At 37.8% G+C, this 13,908-nt stretch overlaps 1 protein-coding gene and 1 pseudogene across 2 annotated transcripts; both read right to left on the reverse strand.

Annotated features, from left to right (window-relative positions):
* Window positions 1-2,151: 2,151 nt before the first annotated feature.
* On the reverse strand, window positions 2,152-4,944 carry LOC113036294 (uncharacterized). 2 transcript variants are annotated; one of them, XM_026192536.2, is made up of 6 exons: window positions 4,717-4,944; window positions 3,766-4,095; window positions 3,325-3,576; window positions 3,117-3,236; window positions 2,801-2,917; window positions 2,152-2,467 (listed from the first exon to the last, which is right to left on the reverse strand). In XM_026192536.2, exons 1-6 carry the CDS (start codon window positions 4,763-4,765, stop codon window positions 2,277-2,279), a joined length of 1,059 nt encoding a protein of 352 aa, XP_026048321.2. In that variant the 5' UTR covers window positions 4,766-4,944; the 3' UTR covers window positions 2,152-2,276. The 2 variants fall into 2 exon arrangements, with proteins under 2 accessions (XP_026048321.2, XP_026048315.2); XM_026192530.2 differs by having other exon boundaries at window positions 3,036-3,236.
* Window positions 4,945-6,929: 1,985 nt separating this feature from the next.
* LOC113029754 (uncharacterized) lies at window positions 6,930-13,109 on the reverse strand (annotated as a pseudogene).
* Window positions 13,110-13,908: the final 799 nt, after the last annotated feature.

Below are 13,908 nucleotides of genomic sequence, written 5' to 3' on the forward strand. Positions count from 1 at the left end.
TAGTTTAACAGCTTTGGCATTGCGAGGCAGCATCACATGATCATGTCACGACAATTATAAAATCCCCTGGTGTGTATGTGCTTCAGCTTCTCAATAGTGAATGTGCAACAGTTCACTCGTTTGCATTTCCTATGCCACACACGCATTAAAAGGTAAAAACAACGTTGCTCATACTGGCGCGCTCTGATGTACAAAGCAGCATTTGCTGACTGATCACATGATCAAAAAATAAACTCTGAGGAAACTACAACTGTAATGGACCATAAACACCAATTTTATGGCAGTATGAATCAGCATAAAGTCAGTGCATGGTTATCAATCTTTAACCCCATATCTAACCAAATGTATTTCATCTGTTTTGTGCCAACAGTTGCAACTTCTGCATTTGTCAGGTGACAAAAATATTACCAGTATTTTGGAGCAAACACTCAACCATGAAAGGTATTTTCTTCTTTTTATATAACAGTCTAAATGCAGAAAAGAGGAACTGAAATGGGCAAACATTACAGTAAACCGAACGGGACCAAACTCATTCGGCGCCATTTCATTTAAAATATGGTTTATACAAATGTGTTATCGGCCTTCCTGTGCTTCAAATAGACGCGATAGTCGGCCTGACCGTGTTCACACCCACACCAAGGATGCCGGGACTGTGAATGACCCTATTTAGAATTACTCTGCATCTGTAAGAAAAGGTTCACCGTGCAGTGCTCTGCACGTGCATCTGTCTGAGACTCAAACAGCAATGAAACGTTTGAATCTTGAATCTCTGTAATCTCTGATTAATAACTTGGTCTAAACATGTGCATTATCCTGTTTTCAACGGTGATTCTCCTTTTAACAGCTATTCATCTTAAACATAATTACTTAGTTTTAGTTTTAACACAGGCCAAAATAATTTTCCATCCATGACTCTCACTCCACCTCCTGATTAACGCTAAAACATCTGCTTCAGCTGATTTTTGTTCAGCTGACCTTTTATTAATTTAAAATCATTTGAATGGATAACGGCAGTTCTTCAAACCTGCAAGTTAGAACCTTATATTTGATTAAAAACCATGCACTGTTTGAAGAGACTGATGATGTCATCTCTGTTTTTTTTTGACAGGTACAACTTAAACTCGAACCGCAAACACGTAGGAAGTGTAATTGAACTAAATATAGAAAACATAAGTTGATGCTGTTAAATGATAAACAGGTGGCTTCAGCTCAGAATCTCACATGCAGTAAAACAACTTTCTTCCTCAAACTACAGCTAGTTCACTGAACTCCTTTTAGTGTAGTCACAAATCATCAACACAAACATTTAAAGTACAGTTTAAAAATGAAAAGTAGAGGTGTCTTTACATTTTAAAATTGAATTTCTGAATCAATTTTACATTTGAAGGCAATTAGGAGACAGTATTTATAAGATTGCTGGTCTTGATACACTGAAACAAAACGTATTCTTTTTTTTTTAACAACCAGTGTCACGATTAAACCTACACAGCCCACTCCACTGTATTATTGCTCTAAGTGGTTATTGAACTTTGATCTTATCCAAACGGTTTGAGCAGAAAACAAAAGAAGAAAGAATGAAAACCAACGTCTGAGAAAAAAGCAGAAGTATTTGCATCATGGAAACAAATCCCCTCTCTCGTCTGCTTACTGTGAACTTCCTGAAACACTTCGCTGTAAATTTATCTTTGGACTGAAGAGCCAAAGGAAGACAACCTCCACCTACAAACTACACTGTTAGTAATTAGGTTTGTGTAAATCACAAGTCATTAACCACATGTGTTTAATAATCACACTTTAAATGGAATTTTTTTTTGTGGCATTAGATTGAAATTGGTCGTTTTAGGATAAATGAGTGCATCATGTATTGTTAAAACTATAGTAATAATGCAGTTTATCAGTGTTTAGACAATAAATAAGATAAAACATATCCATAAATTATAACTACGATTAAAACTATTACAACATCCTATAAATATAAAAGCTAATAGAAAAATATGAATAATTATGTTTAGAAATGTTAAATAGCTACAAAACTACCGCAGCTTGTGTAGCGTCATATGAAATGATAACCCAGATGTCACCTAAGTCTGAGTGTGCTGATGCTCTTTTATATAACAGAATCACAGTGAAAGCAAAGAAAATCAATACGTATGAAATCTGAAGGTTTTTTATTTTTCTGATGGGAAATTGAATTAAATAAAAGACCTTTTGGCATCTTGACATCATCTCTTCTCTCCACGGACATTCAGTCTGTGTGAACACACCAATAACCTAAATCACCGGAATCTTTGGACCTTTGCATACATACAATCATCTCCTGTTGGTTCAGTGTGCCGAGATCGCCTCGAAAACTTGACTTGGCCGTACTCCACCTCCACCTCCGCCTCTGTTGCTTGCACCGCTGGCTTCCCCTGTTGCTTCATGATCCTGACATCAGCATAGGTTACATCTTGGTCACATTCATCCTCTGCAGAGTAGCAAGAAGATTGTTACAAGGAGACTATTACAGATGGTTAACAGCTAAAGGTTTTTAATTTTTGTGAAGTTTTTTTGCTTTCTTTATAAGAGTTTCAAAAATATTTTCACAGTGATATCTGCTGCAGAAAGACCTGGTTAGCTTCAGCTCATAGACTAGAGAAAATGAGTCAGATACAAAAATGGGTTTTAAAATGAGTTCTTTGGCAATGCTTTAAGACAGACTTTGTTACCTTTGTACACAGCGGTCTACTCGGCTTTTGTGTTGAAGCTTATTAGTTAACAATACCCACAGATTTTATATGTGACAGAAGAATTTTTGTACCTTTTGGTTTTGTAGGTTTGTTGTTTTGTTTTTTCCTCTGAGCACAGATGACTGCCACACCCACAAGTAAGAAAAATACCAGTGCTGAGAGAACACCACCGATCAGTGGCAAATTGGCTGTTTCAAAAGTAAAATACATAAAAACAGATGTTTCAGTTATCAAAGGTATGTTTTTTGTAAAGGAACATAAAGAAAGAGAAAGTGACATCAGTGGATCTAGTTAGTTTTCACTTACTAATGTACCATTGGTCATCACTGTTGGAAGTCACAGTTTCATTGTTGAATTGTGTAATTGACACTGTGCCAGTCTCCTTACCCACAGAAGTTGGTGTGACTGGGGTAGGTTCTGTTGTTGGTTCAATACACAGGCTGTTACTGTCCACAGGCACCCACCCTAATATCTGTGTCCCATTGATTGAGGTGCAGTTAATGAAGCCTGGCAGAAAAAAACAAATAATTTGAGAAAGATGTTTGAAGTGAAATAGTTGTTATTATTGACTTTCATTCATAATGTTGTCACTCACGACAGGTCTTCTGTTCTTCTGAGACATCACTGACGTTGTTCCTCACTGAGCAGACCAGACGTCCTGAGACGTGCTGTTTCAGAGTGATGATGTTAGTCTCATTATTTATAGAAAGGAGCTGAGCATCTGTCAGTGTGCGTCCATCCAGAGTCCAGCTGTACTGAGGACTGTCCCCTCCCTTAGAGGAGCAGGACACCCTCATCTCTTCCTGGGACAGACACTCAGAGAGCAGCAGGACAGAGGACACAGGAGCTGAGAGAAACACACACAGATGACTTAGATTTCAAATTTAAATCTTTGTCATTGTTGATACTCTCTAATGAAGAACAGGGAAAGCATAAAATACATGTAGCTTGTGTATTTTGTGCTATGTCACTAAGGTTATCAAAACAATATCAAATTTATATCTATAATTTGTTCCGAACAGAGAAAAAAAAATACCTTGAATAAACAACTGTAAAGTCCGCACGCCTGATGATGTTCCATCTGAACCAAAGGTTTCAAGGGTATAATTACCACCGTCATTCCTACTCAGGTTATTGATCCTAAATGTTCCATTACTGGGGAAAAAGCTAGATCTATGTGCCATGGTATTAGAAGTAACGTTATTATTTAAGATGTAACCATTATTTAGTATTTTTAATGAATTCTTTAACAGTTGGTATCGAGGTATTTTTGAGGTGCTGTCCATCAGCTGGATGTCCACAGTTCCTCCCAAAGCTCCATAACACTGAGCTCCAGCCTGTCTGCTATCACAGTGAGTTTCCACACCTGCATGGAAAATGTATAAGTAAACAAAAGCAAAAACTAAAAAAACAGTAATGATTCAGCTAACAGCTCCACCTGACATTTAAGTTTAAATGTTTTAGAAGAACATTTAACAAACCATCTTAAATCAGTTATATCAGTAGAAGTACAGATGTATGTCTGAGTTTTGAATTTTGCAAGTCGCCCAGTGTTTTTCTAAAAAAAAATCCTTTAGTGAATTTTTCAATTTTAGCGTTTTAAAAATATATTTAACTCACCCTATAATTATGATATTGTGTTGTTTATGAAAATGATTGATGTTAAAGCTAGAATGTTTTCATTTTTTAGTTTTTGTTATCATACTGTCTGTATAATACATTTTACTGTAGTAAAATAACCCTAAAAATTTGTTAGAGTGCACATTCATGTTAAAATGTTGAAATGATATTAGAATGTAGCATTATTGTAAAGTTAAAGACTTCAGAAAATAGCACTGTTATTATGTTCGACATGTCATGAACTGAATTTATTTAATAATTTCTTTTTTAAAACGTCTGTCATTGACAGTCTTGGATCCTGTAATTGCAAAACATGCTATTTATGCACAGAAACGAAGTATGATGAATTACAACATGAAAAGCTCACCATGAGAGAATCCGAGCCACATCAGTAGCAGTCCAACTACAGCTTCCATGTCAGCTGCTGAGCTTCTGTTGATCGTCAGCAGCTTTCAAACCCTTTTCCTCAAAACAAATATGTGTGTGCCGCTCTGAACAGACTGCAGTGTTAGTGATCAGCCTCAGAGGAGAATGTGTGAAAATCTTTACGTGAGGTCGTATTGAAGTTACCTTTTCATGCACTGAGAGGATGAAAGGAAGTGGTATCAGTTTTTCTTCCCCTTTTAGCCCTGACGAAAAGAAAATTCATGTGTGATAGACTGAGAGGAAGAGAAGGAAACGTTTATCATTTATACTAAAAGACGTTTTGACTAAGACATATTATAGATTAACATGGAAACAATCAATCACACAAACATGTTTAGGTGGCCGAATAATAATACATCATGGCTTATAACAATGATAATAATAATCCAGCGTTCTAAACCACTTAAGCTTTCCTTACCAAACTGGTAGAAGTTACAACAACATTATGAGTAATGATTGTTTACACACACTGCATACTAGAAGACTTCAGTATTTTAAAACTCATTAGATAAAACTTAGATAATTGGAAAAAAAAGGGTGTGTGGGGTGGACAGCACTGAAAATGTAAGTGCAAATCTTAAGAATGTATGCATATCTTTTAATAAAGAAAGACAGTTTTATATAATAAAACAGATTACAGTTATACTAAACAGAGGTAGAGGTTTTATTATTTGATTTTAAAACCTGAACAATAATGATCACGGGGTTGTTTTTTGTTTGTTTTTTACACAATGTCTCCCTCTAGTGGTAATGAATTATACAGCCTCGGAATTTACTGGATGCACATGTTGCTTATTTGACTTCTTTGTTTGTGGCAGCTTCACAGATACTTTTTAGATTTAATATTGTCAGTTGTAAATCTCATCACATTATCACCCCCCCCCCCCCCCCCAAAAAAAAAAACAACAACAAAAAAAACAAAACTTTTTTAAAAAGTGTTTTGAGGGAAGAGCTTGCTGTGTCTGGGTGGGCAGTCAGAAATAACAGGATGACCACCTGATTGAGTCACATACTCAAGGTTAGAGCAGGTCAGTAGTAACATGCAGGCTGCTGGTTTGTGTTCCTTTTCATATAAGAATAATTAACATCCCGACTAAAGTAATTTTAAGAAAACTAGTTTTTTCCAGTCTACAGGTGTTTTTCATTGGATGAAGACCAGCAGTCAGTACAGAAAATCAGCATCTTTACATTTACCTTCTGTAAGAGGAGCACAGTTACACAAATCTTTCTAAACCCTCACAGCAATGATCAGGCCTTTTGCTTACTACAATTACTGATAACAATTAACATGGTTAAAGTTGTAATAAAAGCTTGATGAAAATAACAATTGAACAGAGTTAATATTCACTGAAACAAATGTGACGTCATGGTTCACCTTCTGGTTTACTTATAAATATAACCTTTCATTGTTTCATAGTTTTAACATGAAAATACCAAGACAAAACCATAACTTACATTTAAGGAAGGGTTAGCAGTAGAAGGCTCTCTTTCAGTGTCCTGCTGCCACTCAGAAAGTATGCAAATACAAGTTAAACATTTAAGAAATCTATCATTAAAACTGGTAGCTTAGCCAAATGTCCGAATGTGTGTTTGTGTGCGTGTGACATAAAGAGAGAGAGAGAGAGGGGGGGGGAGAAATCCTATGAGCACAGCTCACTAACATAGCCAAATATTTAAATTATTTTACTGGGTCCAGTTAGCAAAGCATAAAACTTCATCAAAATCCTTTTTGCACCAAATGTATTCATGTAATTGTAAATTACGGACAATGTTAAACCGATTGGTGGCAGCTCATTATCACATTACCACTGATATCCAAAGAGTTCAGTGTCTGAAAATATATACATTAACAGTAGCTCTGTGTGTCTCTTATGTGTCATGGTAGATGTAACCAGGTTTTTACTTGCATGTTGGAGAATGATCACTCGGATGAGGCCTTGATGTCTCTAATAACAGGAGAATGGAAATCCTTAATCTGCAAGTCTGCTGTTGTGCTCTTTTTATAAGCTGGTAGTTATTAAACAAGAACACCACCACCACCAACAACAACAACAATAAAAACAACAACAACTGCAGGTTTCCCCAATCTTATAAACAGTACATTTGCATAATGACTGAAACTAGCACCACTGAAGGAACAATGGGCTGGGAGGTCACCTTCATCATAATTATGCAAATTCTCATGACCACTGATCAATGGCCATGTACCATTCACAGAGAGTTGAGGAATGGCTGCAATCACAGCATTGTAAGATGGCGAAAGATGTGCACATCCTCATCATTGTAGGTGTAAATAGACTGCAGAGTCCTGGCCTGACGAGGTAGCTGTTCTGTGCTGTGCCATCCGCTTCGCCAGAGGTTGTTTGGTTTCCCCAATGTATAAATCCTGGCAATCCTCCTGGCACGTAACAGCGTACACTACGGTTGTGTCCAAATTCATGGGCTGCATCCTCCTGAGGACCCAGCCTTCGCAGTCTACGTGGGCCGGGCCCTCAGAAGGTCGGGTAGGCCGGAAGTAAACAGCTGTGAAATTGGACAGTCTAGCCTTCAGATTTGTGTCACTGCTGTCTCGGTGGAGTTTAATAAACTCAGCTGTCTGCTCCTTGCTATCTAAATATAACAGGACACTGGTGTAAATTCTGGACCATCTCACACTTCTGTTTAATCAGTTTTCGGTTTGACGTTTATTCAGTTGTATGAAAACAAAGAAGGAACCCACCCGGGGGATTAATAAAGTTTTATCTAATCTAATCTAATCTAATCTAATCTAATCTAATCTAATCTAATCTAATCTAATCTAATCTAATATAATCTAATATAATCTAATATAATCTAATCTAATAACTTTAATCTCAGCCAAACCGATTTACTCACAAACAAATAAAATACTGAAAAAAGCCAAACAATAACATTTTAGGTTGTCTAAGTGACTTATATATTATGTTTAACCTGAGTAGTAAAAGACCACGGTGATCTGAAAATGATGTGCCGGGAGTTTGCCGTTCTCGGCGGCTCTAGTGACCCTCAAGCTCCCGGCTAGCTATTGAGCTGGTGGGTAACAGACGTCTCCGAAAACGTCAGAGCACTTTTGCAAATATGTGATATCTTGATAAACTGAGCAGATATTTGAAGTTTACACAGCTACATTCTCGCCTGAAAATATGTTAAAAGTTTATTTTGCGATCCAGAAAGAGTAATATTAAAAACTTAGTAGCGGCCGCCATTGTTTAAAACTGGAATTGGCTAGGCCACGGTATGAATTCTGGGATATGGTGGGCCACGAAGGATACACCCGAACCATCCTTCAAATTTGGGGAAAAGGAGGACACATTTGTCGGCTGCATTTGGAGAAGTCTACAAATTTGGACAGCCTTCATCGCGTTGCTGTGACGTAATCGGCCTACAAATGCGGCCTCAAGTAGCTCTGTTTGTGTCGGGGTTCTAATCCTTGGGGTTGACCAAGTTTTGGCGCAGCGTGCTTTGGGGTTTAAAAGCCACAGAGATCCAGTGTTTAGAAAAAAGTGCTTCTCAGCTGTTCCGATACTCCTGACACATAAGGGATCACTTAGCGGTTGTCTTTCTCTCCTGGATCAGCTGGAGCTTTCTTTTGGTGCCTTAACCACATTTACTCAGGGCCTCCTTGATGTGATGTTCTTCTGCTTTCCTGGCCACTGTGTCAGTGTGGATGGTGTTCACTCTATGTCTTAGTGTCCTGATGACACCCAGTTTATGCTCCAGTGGACGATGAGAGTCAAACCTTAAATACTGATCCGTATGCGTAGGTTTACGGTACACATCTGCTTTTACATGTCCCCCATTACTGATGGAAATCTCACAGTCTAAGAGGGCTAACCTGCAACTTTTCATATCATCCCTGATGAATTTGATGTGTTGGTCCACCGAGTTAATGTGATCCATGAATTGTGGTACGTCCTGAGATTTGATTTTCACCCAGGTGTCATCCACATACCTGAACATACTTGGTGGTGTTCCAGGGTAGGATAACAAAGCCCTCTTTTCCACTTCTTCCATGTACAAATTGGCCACGATGGGTGAAACTGGGGAGCCCATGGCACACCCATGTTTCTGCCTGTAGAACTGACCCTTGTATGTGAACTAGGTGGAATGAAGACACGGTTCCAAAAAGCAAACACACTTGGTCGATGCTGAGAGTGGTCCTGTTGCTGAGGTTGGGGTCATCCTGTAATCTCTTATGAACTACTTTCAACTCTTCCGTGACTGGGATGCAAGTGAAGAGAGATGTAACATCGTACAAGACCATCATCTGTCTCCATAATGACATCTCTAACCTTTTCAACAAAATCCAGGGTGTTCTGGATGTGGTGTTCAGAGCTGCCTACCAGTGGGTTGAGGATCGAGGCCAGAAACTTGGAGATGTTATAGGTGACCAAGTTGATCATGCAGACAATCGGTCTTAAAGGTGCAACCCGTTTGTGTATCTTCGGTAAACCATACAGACTTGGTGTAGATTCGCCTGGGTATAGCCTGTGGTATGAGGTCTGGTCAATAGCATTTTCTTCTTCTAACTGCTTCAGACAGTCTATCACCCTCTTCCTGTAACAACTTCCTGGGTTTCGTTTCAGGGGCTCATAAGTATTTTCGTCACTGAGCGTGACAGCAAAATTCAACCCTTTAGCAAGGATGTATTTCTCTGTTTGGGTGAGCTGTCTGTCAGACAAATTCTTCACCCACTTGTCCACATCCTCGGTGTCGCATCCTTCTCTCTTCTGGTCGCTGAAGACACTCTCCATATTTTGCTGTGGTTTCCGATGTACAACAAGTAAGTCAAACTTCCTTTGTTGCCTGGTCTTAGACGTCTTATGCTGTGCTAGATGAGCCTTCTCAGTGAAGTCAAACACCCTTTTAAGAGTATTCTCATCTAGAAGCATGGTAAGTCTCTGTCGAATCTGCTCCTCTTGAGATTTTAGGATGTCGATGGTAAAATGCCTCACCCTGCATCTGAGGCTGAATTTCAGGTGGTTCCTGTAATCTGCCATCTTATGTGCTGTCTACTCATACTGACGTACAAGCTTTAGGCAGTCCTTGCCAAAGTGGGTTAAAACTTCTTGATGCATGTTCAATCATCCAGGTAAGCAAATCTCCAAAAGTTGATTCTGTTCATTTGGACATAACGTTTTCAGTGGGAGAAACATTTCGTCACTCATCCAAGTGACTTCTTTAGTCTCAGCTGACTGCAGGTTTCCCCAATTTTATAAACAGTGTATTTGCATAATGACTGAAACTCGCACCACTGAAGGAACAATGGACTGTGAGGTCTTAGATAAATAACAACATTGTCTAAAGAGTTTTAACCCATGTAATGATTCATCTGCTTTTTTGCATTTTGCAGAAGAGGGAAGACCCCTGGATTTAGTGATGGAGTACATGCAGAGGGTTAATGTGACAGAAGAGGTTAGGGTTAGGGCTGGGTATCGTCACTGATTTCTAGAATCGATTCGATTCCGATTCACAAGGTCCCGAATCGATTCGATCCACGATTCGATTCAATTCGATTTGAATCTGGGAAATTTTGAAAGTCAGATATATTACAATTCAGATCAGTACATTTCCATATTTTTATATCTATAAAAAGAAAACTGACACTTGCAAGACTTTATCAAAGGTGTAAGCATCACAGCAGATGCCTTTGTGTCAAAGTAGCTGAGGATAAAACACAGGAAAACATGAAGGTGATTTTCCTGGCCTGGGATTTTATAAAAATATTCTGCAGTAGATCAAAAAGGAAAGAAACCCATTGACCAACATATGAACATTACCTGATGCTGCTGAAGTGAAACAGAGCAAAGTTACTGAGGTTTTACTAGAGACACAGCGAAGCGTTTTGCAATTTTGCATAATTGTAAAAAAGTTAAAATTTGTTCAGTAGCCAATTGAAAATAGGCAGAAATTAGGTTTTCTTTTCGGAAGTAAGTAAAAGGAAAACAACAGCGGCCGACAGCGCTGTAAACAACGGCAGACTTGTGCGCAACAAGCAAGCAAATAATGCAGAAAACAGATTTTAGACGCGAAACTGTTCTTGAAGTATACAGAGAGAGAGAGAGAGAGAGAGAGAGAGAGAGCAATTCACACTGTGCAGGACAGTGATTTATCCAAGCTAGAATCGATTTTAATCAATAAATCGATCATCAAAACCCACCCCTATTATGAAATACATAAATAAAATTTTAAAATAAAATAAAAATAATTTGATATTTACTACTTTGCTATAGTGATATCTTATGATAGCTACTAGGCGATAGCTCTGGTGACCAGACTATAATACTGTCTGACAGTGACATAGCTGTTTAAAGAAAAATAAACATTTATTCAGTATTATTATTTATTTATGGCAACTTACTAAATAATTGGTTTCTTAAGTAAATTCCAATGTTGTCTAAAAAGTTCTACTACATTTTTTTATTGATCTATTTTTTGCATTTTGCAGGGTTAAGATGGTTTAGGCATATGCAGAGGAGGGATAGTTGATATATTGGACAAAGGATTTTTAAGAATAAGCTGCCAGGGAATAGAAGACCACAGAGAAATAGTCATTGATGTATTACTCACAGCATCATTAGTTCACTGCCCTGGGTGGTACTGCTGACTGCCTGGGTAAAACACACAGTTTGGGAGTTCACCGCTGCCAACAGCTAGCTGAGTGTCAGAGGAAGTCCTCAGTTCCTCATTAAAGGAAGCACTGACAAGGTGTGAAAACATGTGCATTAACACTGTGCCAATGCACATATTTTCACACTGGCCTTTAGCTTATGATTATTTCCTGTTCTGAAGTCAAACTGTATTTATTATACCTTCTTATGTTCTCTCTCTTATGGTTTTGTCCAACACTTGTGATTTATTGTGATATAATGCTTTGCATGTATGTTTTGCACTGCTTTGCCCCTGCATGCACAAGTTTAGATAATAGTTTTCCTTAAAAATACTTCTAAATGTTTAAGAAGGTGTTTAGCTGAATATGTAAATATATGTATGTAACACCACTGTGAAGCAGGAAGTGAAACTTCACAGCTATGACTTTCAGATTTTGTTCATTTCTCAGCTCTCACAAGACTTTCACATAAATGCTGTTTTAATCATGACAGCAACGGACCAACATCTGTAATTAGACCCATATGAGACAAATACAGAAAGTTTTTTAATAATTAAAGACAGAATTTAAAAGACATTTGGTAAAATCAACATTTAGGAAGATCTACTAAATGCAAACATGAAGCTATGAGTGTATAATAAACCCCACAGAAAGTTTTATTTGTTGAACCTCGAAACAATGTAAAAATCTAAAATTGCCAAATTATGTGTTGGATCATCCGATGCTCAGCATACAATAAAGGTGCAATCTGTGATTATAAGGGTAGCTCACTAAACATGAAGACATATCCTTGGATGTGTGTGGTAAGACTGAGCTGAATCAATGCATTGAGAAGTTTGTACTCCAGACATGAGGTCAAGCAAGGACTGAGACAATATATACATACATTACAGATTGTAAGACACAGGAAGTGGAACTACACTCAAAGAACAAGAGACTAAATCCACCAAAGTAAAACAGGAAGTTGATGGCAGACTCAAAACATGCAACCTTGACAGAAACACAAGAGATAAACACGAAAACAAGACTGAAGACACATAATGGAAATACAAATGATAACACAGATAACAGGAACATAACCATCACCCGATAGACAGAAAGCTATGGAGCTCAAAGAAAAAATTTCATCTCAAAACCCAGAATTAACATCAAGACCTTTGGAACAGAAGCCCAAAACAAACACAAAGATGATCAAGAATCCCAAACTAGAGAAAAACTAAACATCCCAAAAAACCCTCAAAAATCAGGAAACATAATATGACTAAGTACAAATAACATGCCAAGATGTTGAAAACAAATCCAGAATATTATCAGTATTGTGAGTAATATGTCTATAACAAGCACTTTGATGTTGCTTAAATCTATTACTGTAAGCTGTTTCTTGAGCTGAACATGAAGACATGAAGATGAAGCTGTGGTGACTTGGATAACCTTTGTTCTGTTAGAGATTCAACTGTACACAAAGACAGAAATTAAATGACCTTTAGGATCACAATATCACCTCCTCCCTCTGTGAACCTTTATTGGTGCAGTCCGTGTAAAAGCACTGACCACTTATATCACCTGACTTTCTGTATCTTGGCATACATACAGTCATCTCCTCTTAGTTCAGTGTGCCGAGGTCGCTTTGAAAACTTGACTTGGCCGTACTCCACCTCTGCCTCCGCCTTTGCTGTTTGTTCCATCCAGTTCCCCTGTTGTTTCATGACCCTGACATCAGCGTAGGTTACTTTCTGGTCATCTTCTTCATTTGCAATAAGGCATAACAATCAGGTGTGGCAAAAACGTAGAATGATTGTACTTATTCGCTTTCTTGATAAGAATTTAAAAAAAATGTTCACTTTTAAAAGTTTCCGTTGGTGAAGTGTAATATTGTTACTTTTGGGCAGACGTGTTTCCTCACATTTCTAGTTTAAGCTATGAGGAATAGTGATACTTGCAAATATCACTCACATGAGACACAGTGATCAATAAACTTTGCTCAACAGCAAAAAAACCAAACAAACAAAAAAAACCTGCAAAAAAGAAAAATATGCAAACTGAGTTAGCAAAAATTTAGTTTTGTACCTTTTTCTTTAGTTGGTTTGTTGTTTGGCTTTTTCCACTGAGCAAAGATGACTGATGCACCCACAACAATGAAAAATACCAGTGCTGAGAGAACACTCTCCTCTCTCCCTGGGACAGACACTCAGAGTCCAGCAGGACAGAGGACACAGGAGCTGAGAGAAACACACACAGATGAGTTTAGATCTGAAATTTAAATCTTTTTCATTGTTTAGAGTCTCTAATGAAGAACAGGAAAAGCAAAAAATATGTTTATCTTGTGTATTTTGTGCTATATTAATAAGGTTATCAAAACAATGTTTCTATTTCAAAAAGGAAAAAATACCTTGAATAAACAACTGTAAAATCTGCTCGCCTGATGACTTTCTATCTGAATCAAAGGTTTGAAGGGTATAATTACCACTGTCTGTCCTGTTTGATCCTAAGTGTTCTATTACAGGA

This window comes from Astatotilapia calliptera, chromosome 2, assembly GCF_964374335.1.
Source record: "Astatotilapia calliptera chromosome 2, fAstCal68.1, whole genome shotgun sequence".
In the NCBI taxonomy this organism is placed as follows: Eukaryota; Metazoa; Chordata; class Actinopteri; order Cichliformes; family Cichlidae; genus Astatotilapia; species Astatotilapia calliptera.